This window comes from Dermochelys coriacea, chromosome 7 (genome assembly GCF_009764565.3).
Source record: "Dermochelys coriacea isolate rDerCor1 chromosome 7, rDerCor1.pri.v4, whole genome shotgun sequence".
NCBI classification, from domain to species: domain Eukaryota; kingdom Metazoa; phylum Chordata; order Testudines; family Dermochelyidae; genus Dermochelys; species Dermochelys coriacea.
The window spans coordinates 81,588,897-81,607,147 of record NC_050074.1 but is presented as its reverse complement, the minus strand read 5'-3'; the positions used below and the strand labels follow the sequence as shown (position 1 = coordinate 81,607,147).

General features: G+C 44.5%; 1 protein-coding gene across 8 annotated transcripts in view; it reads left to right on the top strand.

Moving 5' to 3' along the window:
- HERC4 (HECT and RLD domain containing E3 ubiquitin protein ligase 4) overlaps positions 1 to 18,251 on the top strand; it is an 82,686-nt gene that overhangs the window by 60,760 nt on the left and 3,675 nt on the right. For all 8 annotated transcript variants that reach the window (XM_038410396.2, XM_038410391.2, XM_038410394.2 and 5 more), the window contains 5 exons: positions 6,905 to 7,071; positions 7,985 to 8,051; positions 8,560 to 8,642; positions 12,369 to 12,552; positions 14,229 to 14,331. In XM_038410396.2, the coding sequence (XP_038266324.1) occupies positions 6,905 to 7,071; positions 7,985 to 8,051; positions 8,560 to 8,642; positions 12,369 to 12,552; positions 14,229 to 14,331 (604 nt within the window). The remainder of the gene's footprint in view (positions 1 to 6,904; positions 7,072 to 7,984; positions 8,052 to 8,559; positions 8,643 to 12,368; positions 12,553 to 14,228; positions 14,332 to 18,251) is intronic.

Sequence of the window (18,251 nt, the reverse complement as noted above, 5' to 3'; positions counted from 1 at the left end):
AGTAAGTAGCTGTTAAGTACTGTTGTTAGTCAGTTAGGGTCCTGGCGGGGACTTTGACCCAGGTGGGGCATGACCCGTGTCCGGGTTTAAAGCCCTGCTCTAACTGCAATGGGCCTATGCCTGTTAGTGACCCACATGGTAGCTGTTTCGTTAAATACAAGTGTTGTAGCTGTAAGAACGTTCGTCCCAGGACACAGAAAGAACACGACGTTCACTTGGGGGCTCTCCTCATGGAGGCCGCTCTTTGCCCAGCCTCGGAGCTGGCCTGGCCGGGCACAATGCCCAGCACTTTGGCCTCGGTGCGTAGCTGGCATCAGACTCTTCCTGGCATTGATCCTCCTTCACCGGTGCCCAAGAAGAAACTAAGAGAGGGACCCAGCACTGAGCAAGTCGGATCAATGGGCATTGGGTAAAGGACCCTGCTTGGGTTGCCAGCCCATGCCGGAGCCGCAAGGGGGCACACCCCCAAGGGGACCTACTACCCCTCTAAGGGATCTGCCACCAACTCCGGGGAGCGATAGGGCACCCAGGATGATGCTGCATTCAGCGCCCTCTCAGCTCCCACCCAGAGAGCAACAGACTCTCCCACCGCAGCTGGCACCACGTGCAGCAATGGACCTGGCGAAGGCTCCCTACGAGGGCAAACCAGCTGTGAAGGCCTCCCAGAAGGCAAGTGAGTGCCGCTGGTCTCTGGAGCCAAGGCAAAGCCCTTTGTCGCTGCATCCTTGGTCTCTGCATCAGCTCAGGTGACCGGTTCACCGTTGCAGGTCGTCTCCACCCTCATGCTGGGCGTCACCCAGAGGGAGGCACTGGTCGTGTTACAGTTGGCACGGGTCGTCTTCGCACCAACGGTTACCGTCACCAAGACCTAGGGGATGCTCCCCAACACAGCGCCGCTCCCCCTACACCTGGCACTGGTCTGACCTTTGAGGCACCGGTCACCCCCGGCAATGGTGAGCCGCCAGACTCGGGTGTCAATGGCCCCGCCCTGCTCCGGAGGAGGATTCCTCTGGCATGGAGAGGGAGTTCAGCCTCTCGCCGAGACAGCATCATCGTGACTGGGCTCCAGAGGTTGCGGCCGCCGCAGCTATACTAACCTGCCAGTGCAATGGCCTTACTGGAACACTTGAGGCATGCTGATTATGCCAGTGCCCCCATCTCACTAGTCCTTGGTCACCATATCGGACAAACCCCAAACAACACCGGGTTCGGTGCAGGAAGCTCCGGTGGGCGCTGTGGTGGAGGGACAGATGCCCACCCTGATACCCCCTTCCCCTGCAAGGAATGATGCCCTGGGCCCTCCCCCGGTGGTTCAGTCATCATCCTCTCCAGACGAGGTGGTGGTGGGGCCCTCCCGTGCTAGAACACCAGGTGATTCTAAGGAGCACCAAGTCCTGCTCTGACAGGTGGCACTAACTTAGACCTCGAGGTGGAAAAGATAGCGGAGCAATCGGACACGTTGTTCAGTGTGCTCTCTGCATCCACTCCCGCACGTGTCGCACTCCTGGTGCACGCAGGGGTTCTGAACATTGCCAAAGCCCTCTGGCAAACCCTGTCCTCCATCCCGCAGATTTCCAAGAGGGCTGAGAAAAAGTATTTTGTCCCCACCAAGAGGTTCAAATACTTATATACCCATCCATTCCTGGGGTCATTGGTCATGTCGATGGCTGACAAAAAGTTCTGCTAGTTCCACCCCCAAAAATAAGGAGGCCAAGAGACTGGACCTTTTTGGAAGAAAAACTTACTCCAAGGCCAGTCTCCAGTTCCGGGTAGTGAACCATCAGGCTCTTTTGGGGCATTATAATTTTAACATGTGGGACTTCCCTCCACAAGTTTAAGGACTCCGTGCCCCAGGAGGTGGCCCAAAAGTTGGGGTCTGTTGTGGAGGAAGGTACCGCAGCAGCTCGGTGCTCCCTCCAGTAGGCCTGGGATGCAGCCGATTTAGCGGCCAAGGTGGTTGCCTCTGCGATGATCATGAGGTGTAACTCCCGGCTTCCGACCACCGATCTGTCCCAGGAGATGCAGTTCTCCGTACAAGATCTTAGTTCAATGGAGTCTGACTGTTTTCCGATCAGATGGATGAGAAGCTGCAAGGTCTGAGGAACACTCGGGCCACCCTCCGTTCCCTGGGGATGCATACGTCTCAGTCTGCGAGGAAACCATTCCAGCAGCCCCTGCCTCCAAGACCTTGGCAGCCTCGGCAGGGATGTACAAGGATAAGGGACACTGGGTTCAGTCGCTGCCGCCCTTCCTCCTCCTGTTCACCTGCGCAATCTGGCCCCCACGGTGTTTCGCTAGGTCAGAAGTGGGTGTTTTGAGGGTGCACTTGAGAGCAATGCCCCAGTAACTTCCCTGGATCTGCTCCATCTTTTCCTCAGCCATCTCCATGCCTACCATTTGGCCTGTCAAGAGTCACCTCAGACCGTTGGATGCTGGGCTACAGCCTTCAGTTTTAGGCCACCCTCATCCCTGTCCCTCTTCAGGGACCCTTCTCACAAGCAACTCATCGTTCAGGAGGTAAACAATCTCCTACAACTGGAGGTGATGGAAGAGGTCCCTCAGGAAATGAGGGGGAAAGGTTTCTACTCCCACTATTTCTTGATCCTGAAGGCAAAATGCGGCCTGTGTCCCACTCTGGACATGCGACGACTCAAAAAGTACCTCAGGAAGTTGAAGTTTTGCATAGTGTTCCTGGCCTCCATCATTCCCTTCCTGAATCCGGGAGACTGGTACGCCACTCTTCACTTGAAAGATATTTATTTCCATATCTCCATCTTCCAAGGATGCAGACAGTTCCTCCATTTTATGGTGGGCCAGCACCATTTCCAGTTCACAGTGCTCCCCTTTGGCCTCTCCTTGGTCCCATGGGTCTTTACAAAATGCATGGCCCCAGTAGCCGCTTACCTGCAGTGTCAAGGATCCGGGTCTATCCTTATCTCGACGATTGGCTCATCAAGGGCAGATCGTGGGATCAAGTGCAGAGCAGCCTCAATCTGGTGCAGTCCACATGCCACGACGTGGGCGTTAGTGAACAAAAATAAATTGACCCTCGTTCCAGTGCAATGGAGAGAGTTTATCGTGGCGATTCTCGATTCCACATGGGCTAGGGCATTCCTTCTGGAGACCTGTTTCCAAGTCATGTCAGATGTAATCTCCTCTGTGAGGGGCTGTACTTGCCACTGCCTGTACTTGCCTAAGGCTGCTAGGCCACATGGCTGCTTGTACTTACGTAGTCCGTCACGCTTGGCTCTACCTCCGGCCACTGCAGGCATGGTTGGCATTGGTCTACATCCCCAACAGGCATGACCTGGACCTGGTAGTAAACATGCCAGGCCACATTTGGGCATCACTGGTGGTGGCAGGACCCCGCATCGGTGTTGTAGGGAGTTCCCTGTGCATTGCCGTCGCTAACTCTGGTGTCTAATGCCTAGGACCTAGGCTGGGGAGCCCACCTGGGTGAGGTCAATACACAGGGCCACTGGTCGGGGTTGACCGCTCCCTCCACATAAATGTCAGGGAGCTCAGGGCTGTTCACCTGGCCTGCCAGATTTTTTGGTCCCAGTTACAAGGCAAAGTGGTTCAAGTCCTGACTGACAACACCGACACAATGTTTTATATCAACAAGCAGGGTGGAGCCAGGCCATCTACTCTTTGCCAGGAAACGCTCAAATTATGGGACTTTTGCGTGCATTATGCCATTCATCTCATGGCAGCGCACCTCCCCAGAACCAGGAACATGCTGGCAGATTGCCTCAGCAGAACCTTCTCGTCTCGCTACTAATGGTCTCTCCACCCGATGTGGTTGACCAGATCTTCCAAAAGTGGGGGTCTCCCCAGGTGGATTTGTTAGTGACTCACCAGAACAGGAAATGCTTGTCAGAACAGGTTCTGCTCATTTTGGGGGGTCAACAGGGGCTTCCAGTTGGACACCTTTCTCCTTCCTTGGTTGGGGGATGCTTTCCTACTAGTGCCACTGCTTCACAAAGTCCTCATGAAGATGAAGTAGGAGAAGGCCAAGGTTATCCTGATAGCTCTGTGTTGGCCTCGCCAGCACAGGTGCTCAGCACGCTCATGGACCTGTTAGTGACGATCCCAATGCCGCTGCCCCACTGGCCAGATCTCCTGTCACAGAATCATGGCCCGTTCCTGCACCCGAATCTGGCAATATTGCACCTCACAGCTTGGTTGCTCCATAGTTAACTACTGAGGAATGGGAATGTTTGACCCTAGTCCAACAGGTCATACTGAGAAGTAGAAAGCCTTCCACTAGAGCAACCTACCTTGCCAGACCGAAACGATTCACATGCTGGGCCTCGGCCTAAGAGGTTAGGCCTGAGCCGGGCCTCGCTGCAGCTGAACCTGGACTACCTTATGCATCTCAAGCTCCAGGGTTTCTCTCTTTCATCAATTTAAGGTCCACTTGGCCACTATATCTGCCTTTCACCCTCTGTTTCAGAGCATATTGGTCTTTCCTCATAGCATGAGGGTCCGGTAGTTAAAAGGTCGGGAGTGGCTCTACCCCCAAGTCTGGGTTCCAGTCCCTCTGTTGGACCTGCATCTGGTACTTGCATGGCTCATGAAAACTCCCTTCAAGCCTTTGGCATCCTGTTCCCTTCTTCTGCTCTCCTAGAAGGTGTCATTCCTGGTGGTGATAACTTCTGCCCGAAGGATCTCCGAGATTAGGGCACTTGCAATGGAGCTGCCCTATACACTGTTCTTCAAGGACAAGGGCCAGTTGCAGGCACATCCGGCTTTCCTGTCTAAGGTGGCTTTGCAATTTCACAGAAGCCAGGACACATTCTTGCCAGTCTTCTACCTGCAGCCTCATAAGTCTGAGAAGGAACATAGGTTGCGCTCCCTGGATATCAGGAGAGCTCTAGCTTTCTACACTGAGAGGACCAAGCCATTTTGCAAGTCGACATAGTTGTTGTGGTGGCAGATAGGATGTAAGGTCATCCAGTGTCTACCCAGAGAATTTCATCTTGGATCACAGCCTGCATCCCATTTTGCTATGATCAGGCAAAGCTGCCTCCACCTGCGATTGGAACCAATCACCATCCACTCAACTAGAGCACAAGCCTTGGCGGCAGCCTTCCTGGCCCATGTGCCAATTTCTGGTATTTCCGGGGTTGCCACGTGGTCATTCGTCCATATGTTCACATCTCACTATGTGCTTATCCAGCAAGCCCGAGATGACTCTGGCTTCGGTAGAGCGGTATTACAAGCCGCTAAACTGTGAACTCTGAGCCCACCTCCAGGAATGCTGTTTGTGAGTCATCTAGAATGGAATTGACATGAGCAAGCACTCGAAGAAAAAAGTTACCTATTTTTCATAACTGTTCTTCGAGACGTGTTCTGTAATGGGTTCATCTGCTTGGGAAGTCACCTGATGTGCTGAGATACCACTGAGTCTACCTGTTCTGCCAGCATGGGCCCCCTTTAACCTGTCTTGCTGAGCCAGGCTCTTAAAACCTCCTCTAACACATACACAGGCAGGGTCACATCCAGCTGCAGATCAGCTTAAGGGACTTGCTCCAGTACTCAGATGTCCACCTCCCTTGGAATACAGACCGAAAGATATATTCTATTCACCTCTTCTCTCGATATGGAAGATTGTATGCACAATTTCTTGCCCTCCCAGTTAGAAATAACATAAACTGGGTTGTATTATAAACCAGAAATAAATTTTATTTAATTATAACAGGTGTATTTTAAGTAGTTAAGGAGGTAGCAGACAGAACAAGGCAGATTACTAAGAAAATAAGAGAGCATGCAAACTAAGCTTAATACACTAAAGAAACTGGTTACATGCGAGTTCTCACCCTAAATGTGGTTCTAATAATCTTCTTCACAGGCCAGACGCCCTTCCAGCCTGGGCCCAGTTCTTTCCCTCTGTTCATTCTTAATTGTTTCTAGCAGCCATCTTGGGTGAGGTAGCAGGGGAGAACTGACGACCAGGTTTACCTCACTCCCCACCCTTAAATAGGATTTGCATAAGGCGGGAGTCCTTTGTTTTCTAGTTTGGCCCTCCTTCTCTTACTGTGGAAAGTTACAAGAAGTCCCAGATAATGTTTTAGTATCAGGTGACAAGACTACTTGACTCTGTACTCTTGCAGCCATATTTCACTGGCTGACCCTCACCTTCACAGGAAGACTATAAGCTCTTTTAGAGTCCATTGTCCCTGTTGTTGGGCCATCCTCCCTGTCTGGCTTTTCCATTGTTGTACCTGAAGTGTTGGCAGTGGGTGTCACCCAAAGTAACATAGTTGAAATACAGATACCTTGTCAATAGTCTTAATTTCAGATTCAGAAATGATACATGCATACAAATAGGATAATCGCATTCATTAAATCATAACCTTTCCAATGATATCTCACATGAGCTATCTTGCATATAGTATATCTCAAGCATATTTTCATAAAGAATATAGAAAGACAGGTCACAGTGTTGCTCATGTCCATTCCATTACCGGACCTCCTGCCCCTCTTGGAGTTGCCAGGAAGAAGGAACTGAGAGGGCATAGGGCCGGTGGTGCCTGATACACTGATGCATGAACGCGGCACTCAAGGAGGCGCCACAGCCAGCCTTACGGATACCGCTAAGGCAAAAGTCTCCCAACAACTGTGCACGTGAGCGCACACACACCTAGAGTGGAATGGACATGAGCAACACATCTTGAACAGTTACAAAAGGTTAGGTAACCATTTTTTCTCCTTGGATTTCAGTCTTTCTCGACTGGTTAAAAACTTACCTGTTTTAACAATATCTATGAAATAAGATATTTTTATTTATAGGAAATGTAAATGAAATAGAATATAAACCTATTAAAAATATGAACAGTTTTTCTTTTTTAAGTTGACAAATGTTTTAACTCTTAACTCCTTTATTTTCTGTTCGTCATAGACCTTTGAAGACAGTGACTTGTTCCATTTGATTGGTGTTGTCTGTGGGCTTGCAATATATAATTTTACTATTGTAGACCTTCAGTTCCCCTTGGCTTTGTACAAGAAGCTGTTGAATAAGAAGCCTTCCCTAGATGACTTAAAAGAGTTAATGCCTGATGTTGGCAGGTGAGCTGATTATAAATTGAATGACAAGATAACCAGTGTATCATCTTTCATATTAAATGCACTATGTAGTTTCCTGTAATGTGCAAATAATATCTCAATAAATAGACAAAAAGCTCTAACTAGAATAATACAAAAAGAAAAGGAGTACTTGTGGCACCTTAGAGACTAACAAATTTATTAGAGCATAAGCTTTCGTGAGCTACAGCTCACTTCATCGGATTACATTACATGCATTAGGATGCGAATACAGACTAACACGACTGCTACTCAGAAACTTAGAATAATACAGTTAGGCTAAAAGTTGAGTTTGGATTTACACTACTGTTTTATAGACCCATTAACGCATATTTCAGGTACTGAGATGAAAGATCAGGCTGCTATCATTCTGTTTCTCTCAGTTCCCTGCCTCTTTTCTCATTCTGTGAGCCCTCTTGCTCCTTTCCAACTCCAAAATAAGAACCCTTTCACCTTGCTTCTAAAGTAGACACTTGGAAGGAATTAAGGCTGCCAGAAATGAAGGAAAAACAAGAAAATGTTCAATAAACTTTGTGCTGCATTACAACTTAAATGAAACATGAATCAGTGGAGGGTTTCTTAACTTTGCACTTCTGAATGCTAGTCATCTAAGTGAGAAATCCAAAGAAGATAACTGTAGACCAGTGGTTCCCAGGCTTGTTCCACCGCTTGTGCAGGGAAAGCCCCTGGCGGGCCAGGCCGGTTTGTTTACCTGCCGCATCTGCAGGTAAACAAACCAGCCCGGCCCACCAGTGGCTTTCCCTGCACAAGCGGCGGAACAAGTTTGGGAACCACTGCTGTAAAAAGATATAGAACTGACAAAATACTGAGAACACTTACGCAACATACGTTAATTTTTCAATGCATTAAGATGAAGACTAAATACGTTGTTTTGCAGAAGTATGCAGCAGTTACTGGACTATCCAGAAGATGACATAGAGGAGACATTTTGTCTCAACTTTACAGTAAGCTTTTGAATTTTTTTCAAGTATTTTACAGTAGCTTTAACTATCCATTATGATTGCCTCTAGCAGAATATATGTTACCAAAACCACTAGCTTCTCTCCTATTAGAAGTTTGCATTCACTTGGTATTTTAATGTTAAGCTGATTGTGAAATACTGCGCAGGGCTGAGGGCAGGTCTACAGTACGGCACTACATTGGTGCAGCTGCGCCTCTGTAGGGCATCTGGTGAAGGCATGCTATGCTGACAGGAGAGTGCTCTCCTGTTGGCATAATTACTCCAGCTTGTCGAGAAGCGTAAGCTACATCGGTGAGAGAGCATCTTCTGCCAATATAGCACCGGTGTGAGCAGCACAAAACTTGCGTCGTTCGGGGAGAGGGTGCTTTTTTGCACCTCCAAGCAACGTAAGTTGGATCAACTTAGGCAATAGTGTAGACCTGCCCTGAGTTGAGGGAAATGGTCTTTTGGAACAGTAGATTAAGTGTACTCTGCCTTTTACTTTTAAACAGATCACTGTGGAAAATTTTGGAACAACAGAAGTAAAAGAGCTGGTTCCTAAAGGTGCTGACGTTCCTGTGGTCAAACAAAATAGGTAAGTGAATTATAATGGTGCAGGTGTAGTGGTCAGGTAGTGCTTCAATTTTAGCCTGTTTCAGAAAGGTATAACTTGACTGCTAAACGTATCTTGTTCTGATCCAGAAATTAGCATATTTGGTATGGGGGGGAAAAGCTTGTATTTAACATGATGAATTCTTCCAGCTACTGAGAACATAATTGTTGCTGTAATTTATTAGTTGCTATTTGAAGTATATTGTTTCAACTCGAATTTTTAACTTGAAAGCTATGTAGGGCCCATTTAGGCAATTCTCTTCATTTTATAAGGTTAGGTTGTTCGCTAAATACACCTCCCTAGGGAAGACAACTCATATCTTTTAATAATGGTCATAGACTGCTAAATGATTAACATAAACAAAACTGCACTGATCTGCAAGGAACTTGAGTATAATTAGAATTTGCTGAGTAGTAATCAAAGCCTCCTTTTTGATGCTGTTTTGTAGCCTCCCCCAATTTGGGAAAGGTAATTCTGGGGACATCTTTTCCCTTTGCAGAAGAGTTGAATGAGTCTGATGGTAAGAATCTTGTAGCATTCTCAGGCAGAGATTTTTGTCATTGAAGTCATGGATTCTATTACTTCTCTTTAAAACAAACTTTTTTTTATTAATTCCCATTCCACTCCTTTCAGTGTATTGGCAGATGGTAATGGCACCACTTTTCCCTTTTTTGAGGGCCCTGACTTAGTTACTAGCAATTTTTTTTGTCCCCTGTCCATTCTCAATCTCTCTCTCTCTTCTTCCCCTCACGCATATTTTTGTTTGTTCTTTTTTCCCCCTTGGCTTTTTTGTGTATTTTCATTTTGCTTTATTTTTTTTTTTTGCATGCTCCTGTTTTTGCTTCCTTTTCATGGACAGGTGGAGCTGAGAACATCCTTGAGACCATGACATGTGCTTATAGCTGAACTGAGGTGGTGAGGTCAGGGAAAATATGGTTGGCTGGGCAGATTGCTGCTTGAGCCTATAATATTTAGTCCTTTCTGTACCTGCTGACTCAGGAGAATGACAGTGTCAGATAGCCCATCCTTGGCTCTCTTGACCTCATATCTTGATATTTGGATGGGTGTCAGATCTAGAGCATTCATGTTCAGAGGCCATTCAAACTATTCATAATCACAGCAGAAAATGTTATCTAACCAAATAGAGGTAGGGGTGTGTGTGTCTGTGTCTCTCTCTCTCTCTCTCTCTCTCTCTCTCTCTCTCTCTCTCTCTCTCTTTGGGTGCAACAGAACCAATTATAATCAGGGCCAACAGGTCTTGTTTCTATTTTAGACTGTATCGTCATTGTCAAGACAAATCTTTCCGTTAGCTTGCTGTGAATCTGGCTAGAAGTAATCAATACATTCCATCTGCCAGTAGATGACAGTTCTATTTTTACTTACCTGGTAACAACCAAATTCCTAAAGAGTCTGACTAGGATTTCCTCACCAATAGTGAAGCCAGCTCCACAGTGGAATCTTACTCTCATATTTCCAACATTTAACAGGCCATCTTTGAAACCGATGGCCATGTTCTTGATGTCCTATTAGACCATTACATTGGCCAGGAGAAAAGGGGAGCTGGAGGCCCTCATGGTCTACCGGCCATACACATACATTTCATAAAGAGAAGGTATCCCTTTGCCTCCACCCAAATTCATCCTGTAGGTAACTTCCGAGGTCTGCATAAACCAGTTGATTTGCTTTACTGGTATTCTTTGCCTCATGCCTCCAGCGAGTAGAGGAGACTTGGTTCTCTTGACATCAGATGAGCGTAGGCATTCTACCTGCAAAGAGTGAAATCGTTTAGAAAATTACCTAAATTATTTGTTGCTATAGCAGAGTGAGCATGGGGACAAGCGATATCTGCGCAGAGACTCTTTAAATGAATTTCTGGCTGTATCCTCCTTTGCTGTCAGTTGGTGCATCTCCCTCCTCCAGATGGGTTGAGGGCCTTTTCCACTAGAGCTCAGGCAACCTTAGTAGCATTTCTTTGAGAAGTCCCTCTGCTAGACATTTGTAAGGGAGCAACCTGGAATTCCATCTGCACTTTCAAGAAGTGTTATGCATTGCTACAAGCCTCTTCTGCTTATGCAGCCTCTGGAATTGCAGTGTTACAGACATCTGTACTCCTGCATCCTCATACCTCCCTTCCTATTTGTCTACTGCTTGCCAGTCACCCACCTGTGAAATACTCATAAGGACCAGCATTCTCACCTGTCACTGGAGGAGGTTCTTTGAGATGTGTGGTCCACATCCATATACCACTACTTGCCTTCCTTCCCCTCTGCTTCGGACACGACTGGATTTGTAGTAGAGAAGGAACTGGAGAGGTAGTTGCTCTGCACCTCCCCCATGTATCGAGCATAAGGAGGTCCAGGGTGCAGGCACGGACCAACAGACATTATTTTCAAGATTTTCTGGTCTGAGATGCATGTGCTTGTATACCCATGTGTAGAATACAGATAGAGACCACACAGCTTGAAAAAATCTCCAGTTATAGGTGAGTAGCTTCCCTTTAATTCTTGGATGATAGTAAAGGATCACTATGGTGCTGCCAGTATTTGTGGATTTCATTGTTAAGGAACTACCTGTTGTTTCATGAAGATGTCTGTTCACTTTTTTTTGTTTTCCTGCTTAATTGTTGTATATTTACATGAATTGGAAGCATGCCAAGAGATTCAGGTACTGCCTGAAGTGTACTGGGAATGTGTGCCTTATCAATAATTGTTAGTACTGATTATCATCTGACACTGACAATGTTTTAAGAATTTTTTTCAGTTCTCTATCATTTAGCACCTTTTATTTTCCTTTGTATAGCAATCTCAATTACAATCTTAATAATAATGTGAATATTACAGCAACATTACCTAGGCAAAAGGTAGCATTGTAAAAATTTTCCACAGCAACCGCCCAAACAAATGCCAGGCTGTCTGCAAGGTGCATTCTGAGATAAATGATGACCCTGATAAAAAACAAAAATACTATGGATTTCCCTGAAGAAAATGTATTGGTAATCTGCTAACAGAAATAATGGCAGCATGATTGAACCACTTAGTGCTGACTAGACTGGTGTAAAAATATTCACAGTCAAAAGTAAACTAGTAAGTTATTGGATTTTTGCCATGTGTACTTGACATTTCAGGTATCTTGCTTGAAATGTTCATGCGCTCTTTAGTAACAAGGAGTAGTTCTCATAGTCAAACTATTTTCCCTAACCGTAATTAACCCTTTCTGTCTGACCCAGACACTGTACAGAATGTAAGATGTCCATGAGAGTTATGAATTTGTCTTCCAACACTGAGCATACACAATCACTCCCTAAAACTGAAAATAATCCTTTTTATTAAAGGAACAGCAGTGACTTGAATAATTAGTTTCAGACCACTATACTGTGAATCAGCATTTCAAGAGGCAGTGCAAGTCTCCTGAAGAGCCAATTCATTGTGGAGGGTACAAATAATTAAAAGGCTCATGTTGTCTGAAATGCATTATTTAATGTTGTTCTTTGTCCAGTCCATACTCTCTCAATTTTGGGAAGAATTGAATTCATGCTCTGCTCATGGTCAGAGGATCTTCCTTGTGGCCATAGCAAAGACCATAGGCAGGATACAGTATCTTAAAAATTAGTATTTTGTGCTAAGTTGACCATTGATTTATTTATAGAAGAATGGTGCTTAAATATCTTCAGTTTTTTAAAATGTGTTTGCCTTTGTCTTCACTCTACAGGCAAGAATTTGTAGATGCCTATGTGGATTATATCTTCAGTAAATCAGTGGCTTCCTTATTTGATGCATTCCATGCAGGCTTTCATAAAGTGTGTGGTGGTAAAGTTCTTCAGCTCTTCCAGCCCAGTGAGCTGCAGGCGATGGTGATTGGGAACACAAATTATGATTGGAAAGAACTGGAGAAGGTAAGTGCTAGTTTAGTTAGAGTATATTAAATTGGTATACATTTAAAATGCAAAAGCAAAACACTTGATGGTATTGCCTCTCCAGCACTTCCTGCCCCCACATTCCTATGTTAAAGTTAAGTTTTCCAGTTTCCCTAAAGATGAGGTAACAGAATTTTGCTAACAGTAAATGGAGTCTCTTTAATTTCTGCAGATTCATCCTCACCCTTAATGTTTCATATCTGATCTCTCTAAAATCTCTTGGACAAACGTTGCGGAGAATTAAGAGAACCATATATATTAAATTTTTAAGGGGAAAAAGTTAACAAAAAACATGTTTGTTAACGCATGAACTTTTGTGTTAAAAGAATTTAGGTTTAAGGGTCTCTGGTGGTTTCACACTCTCTTGTTTGAATGATAGTTACATCTACTCCAAAAACCATCACAGAGCTCCATTTACTGGCAGGTGACCTAGATGTGAGTTCTGTTGTTGGGTTTTTTTTTATAGTGCCCCTTATTATCTAGACACACAAACCATTAGGAATTTTCCTTATTATAATATGCAATGCATTAGTCAACAAGTGGCCATAAATTTTAGTGCATGGGTGTGATGACAAGGTTGCGTAGTCAAAACAAGTTATATATTCTGAATTACTTTTGTGTGTTGCCTTATGAAGTCATGCAGGCAGAAAGGAAATGAAAATATTTTAAAATGTTTATCCAGGTGTTTTATAAACTGAAAAAAGGCCCATTTCCTTTTTTGGACTATAAATCCTTAAAACATCTTCTGGACATTACACAAGTTCCATTTGTGGTGTTTGGTATCACAAGAACCCTGCTGTGTGGAATTTCCTTCCTATTCCAGTGCCATTCATTTTCTTTTCTTTCAAGTCTCTCCCTATAAATCCACAAATACTAATCCATGCCATTAATGAATGGGGACAGTAGTTTTATAGTATTAAAAACAATAGCTCTAATATAGAACCTTCCACTAGGTCTTCTAGTTCATTTTGTGTTTTTTGGTGATGAAGAGGTGCCTATCCCTGAACTCTGTGTACCATGGCTGAGAACAGTAGATGTTAACAAGTAGTAATACACATATATTTCATAGACTTCTCAGGTGATCGTACAAATCCTGCTTATAATGGATAAAGTAATAGAAAAAAGACACCCAGTTTTAGTGTTCAGTGTAGTAGATGTACACTTTATTGGGAAGGCTTTAGGATTTTTGTTTAGAAGCTAGGATTTTACATTAAATGAACACAAGAAATTTCTTAACTTTCAGAAGGATCCCAAAGTCCTTTGAGTCACTATACATCCACCACTGAAATGCGGTGGTGGTTAAACAATGTTACTGTGTACAGTCAATAAATAATAATATATTCAACTGAAAGTGCAAGAGGCATTTAAATAGGTAGAGTGTAAATACCCTGATTAGAATTTACTGGTGTCAGAATTATTTTAGTAGGAGGATGTTAACTGGTATCCAGTGTGGGAGAAAACATTATCTTTAGAGGTAAAAACATAAAAAAGTAAACTTGGTGAAAAAAATAAAAATGCATATAGAATGATGACATTTGTAGTTTTGAATAACTCAGTAGCAATCTGTTGTCTCTTTCTACATACAGTATTTAATATTCAGAGTATCCTGATATTTTGTGAATTTGACTAATAATCACATGTTTTGGTCACTTCAGAACACAGAGTATAAAGGAGAATATTGGGCAGACCATCCTACAATTAAAATCTTTTGGGATGTTTTTCACGAGTTACCACTGGAAAAGAAAAAGCAGTTTCTGTGTAAGTATTTGAAACTAGTCTATGGAAATAGGAAACCTAGTAGGATTACTGTAGCTTGATGCTTTTCTAGAAGGGGACAAAACAAATCACATCTAATTTTAATAACTAATAATTATATCTACTTACTTTTTAAGGTGAATGCATCATGGGAGTTTTTGTCAGTAACTTGGTGTTTGAGTCTTGTAAGGTCACAAAAGGGTTGAGTTGTGAGGCTCTGGGTAGGTATTTGGATGGCTGTGGTCACATTTGGTTAGTTGTTGGGTAGTCACCAACGGCAACCAATCTATTGTGCTTCATTAGTTGGAGAGTGGATGGTCGACAATGATAATCATGTAGCTTGTTCTGGATTTCCTTATTTGAATAGCCCTTTGATCACTTCATAGTGGCCAAAAGGGTAGAGCAGCACTGCCATGCACTTTGATATTTATTTATTTATTTATTTAAATATGTAGGCCATGGCATTCACCACTGGATTCACCAAGTCTTATCTTTTTTCTTAGGTGGAAATATCATTTGATATCACTTGATTGTAAATGCTAAAAGATTGTAGCTATAGGAGAATAATGGAAAATGTATCCAATAATTTCCTTTCTGCTTGTTGTATCGACCACAGTTTTGCTACGTGTTAGCTATTTCCCTCTGGTGTGCAGTTTTGGAGGTGGTTCAAAGCTGCAGCACAGCTTATTCTGACTCTTTCTCTGGCTGCTGCCAGATGATTCTTTCTAAAGCTGGATAAAAACTTGTGGGGTAAATAGGGACAATAATTCCAATGCCAACCAAGTAACAACACACAAAAGACCTTGCTTACAAGGTAATTTATACAAATAAAACGTTGATCATCGGCTGATGAGCAATCCAGGATGGGTAGAATTGTGTGGGAGACATAGCTAGCAGAAAGAAACTTATTGGATAAGAAACTTTCCATTCTGCAGCCCAGAATCTTCCGCAGTTCTGCTATGGAAGGGTAGGGGAGGGTAAGAGAACAAACAAAAGGAATGGGGGGGAAGCTCCTCCCTTTTTACAGCATTGCTCAAGCAGCAAGGTTATTACTGGAACACTGTCTCCAGCACCTTCCTGCCAAAGGAGGCCTCTTCAGAAGGTTAAGTCCAGTCTACAACATCTGATAAAGATGTTAACCAGTGACCATGTTGCTGCTTTGGAGATCTCTGTGATGGAAGCACGTGCTCTTTCGGCCCACAAGGTTGCGATTCGTCTTGTGGAGTGCACCTTGATTCTTTCTGGGACAGGAACATTGGCTGCCTTGTATGTCTCATCAATACGTAGTCTGATCCATCTAGCAAGGAGAGCTTGGAGACTGAATCCTTGAGACTCTGGATGGAAGGAGATAAGCAGAACGCCTGACTTCCTTGTGGGTTCTGTGTGCTTGATGTAAATTTTCAATGCTTTTCTGACATCTAAAGTGTGCCACAGCTTCTCAGTTAGGTACTGTGGCTTCAGACATAATGGGAGGGGCATTTCCCTGCAAGGCATGGAAAAGAGAGTTTACCTTTGGCAAGACCATTTCTGAATCCTTAGCACCACCTTATCATGATCATGCAGTAAGTTTCGTGCACAGATAAGATGCCCATTCTGAAACTTGTCAGGCAGTTGTGATAGCTACCAGAAAATAGGTTTTGAGGGAGAGGTAAAATGGTTATGCAGAAATCAAGTCCAAAAGGATGAGTGGTTAGGGCTGTCAACACCCGGAGTAGATCCTATTTAGGAAAGATGAGGCTGACTGCTGGCCAATATGAGTGCTCTGAGGAACCTGGATACCTGAGGATTCTTGACCAGGAAGCCTGAATATCCTGCGAACAGTACAATACTGAGGCCTACACCTGGCACATAATGATGCTTGGCTGAAGTTCCTTTATCATTCCTTCTTGAAGGAAGTCTAGAATAATTTGAATCCTGGGATGCTGTGAGTTTGCTCTGTGCTCTTAACACGAAAGTCTGAATTTATTGCAGATGGATGGGTAGGCTTTTAGAGTGGAAGCTCTCCTAGAAGAGAGTCAAGTCCCTATCACTTTTTAAGACAGGCTGAGTATGGCTAATACTTCCCTTTTCAATAGCCAGGCTGTTAGATGAAGATGGTCTGGTCTGGATGGAAGAATGGTCCTTAGTAAGGAATGGTAGTTGCAGTGGTGGTTCCAGCTGTAGTTCTGTTAGGTTAGAGAACCAGGGTATCCCTGGCCAGTGTGGGAGTTAACACTTATCACCTTTGCATCCTCTGACCTTATGTTTGGGTAATTTTCCCTGTGAGAGGAAAGGGTGGGAAAGCATATAGCAGGGCTTGTGGCCATCTGTGGGACAGAGCATCTGTCCTCACAGACTTAGGGTCTGCTTCCCTGGTGAAGTATTTTGGCCGTTTTGCATTCTTGTGATTAACAAACAGGTCAACTGATGAAACCGAATGTCCTGTGTGATTAGGTTGAAGATTTCCTGGTTTTAGGCACAATTTTGAGTTGCTGACATTGTACTGGCTGAGCCAGTCTGCCTTTTGGTTCAGTTCCTCTTATATGTGGATTGCCTTTAGGGAGAGGAGAGTCATTTCTGCCCATTCCATTTTCTCCATCAGTTCTGCATGTAGAGCTGCAGTCCTTGTCCCTCCTTGGTTGTTTTATGTATGCAGCTGTTGTCAGACTGGGGACACGATTTCCATCCAGGTGCTTCTTGAATCTCAGAAGAGCTAGTTTGACTGCCCTGAGTTCCAAGAGATAGATGCTGTAGTTCATTTGTCTGGGGTTTCAGATGCCTCATACCCTTCTAGGTCACAGATGTACTCCCCATCCCTTCATGCTGGCATCAATGGTGAGAACGTATGGGTCTTGAAAGCATATGGAAAGAACCTTGAGGATGTTTCCCCAGACTTTCCACCATATCAGGGAGTTGAGGACCTGTTTTGGACATGTAAGTGAAGTTGCCCGAGTTTGGGGGAGTAGTCCCGTGTTTTCAGAAGAAAAGTGTGAAGGCACCTGATGTGTGATTTTTGCCAATGGGTAACTCCTATGCGTGAGACCAGGAGGCCCAGTAGCTAAGGGCAGGGAACAATAGGTGAGCTCTTTCACTTGGCCAGTGTGGATATCAGATTCTGAATCGTCTGGAATCTGTTTACTGATTGGTATATCTGTGCTGTTGAAGTATCTATTTCCACACCCAGATGAATTATTCTTGTTAAGGGGTTCAAGGAACTTTACTTCATGTTTATTATAAATCCGTATGCTTGCAGGAGATCCAGAGTCTGAAATATGGTACTGTGCGCTACCGGCTGGGATGGGGCTCTGATTAAGGAGTCATCAAAAAGAGGGTACAGGTGAATACCCTGGGACCTGAGTCTGGCTGTGGTCACCATCAGCATCATCATAAATACCCTGGGGGCTGATAAGACACCGATTGGAAGTGTTAGGTACTGACAGTGATTCGCGATATAAGCAGCAAATCTCAGAAGCCTGCCAGGGGCACACTGGAATTCGAAGGTATGCATCTGCCAAATTGACTGAGGTTAGGAAGTGCCCTGACACAGGGATGTCGCTATCAAAGTTAGTTTCCATCTGGAACTTAATTTTCCTCATTTGTTTGTTTGAGCCTTTTGAAGTTGAGGATACCCTTGACGACTCTAGTGTACTTCTGAGCAATGATGGAGGAGTAAAACCCTAAGCAATGCTCTCCTGTGGGAACTCCTTCTATTGTTGTATGGCCAGAAGTTGGGAGATCTTGTTCTGGACCAGCTTGCACTTTTGCAGGGTCGCGGGAGGTTGGATGAAGAAGGGATGGGATGGAGCCCTTTGCTCAAGACGGTATTCCTGGAACACGCTCACCTTTCTGTGATTGAAACAAACCATTTATCTGGAAAATGGAAAATCCTGCTGCTCAGGGTGGCGGCACATTTGCTTGTTGTCGTAAAAGACGTTTGAAGATTG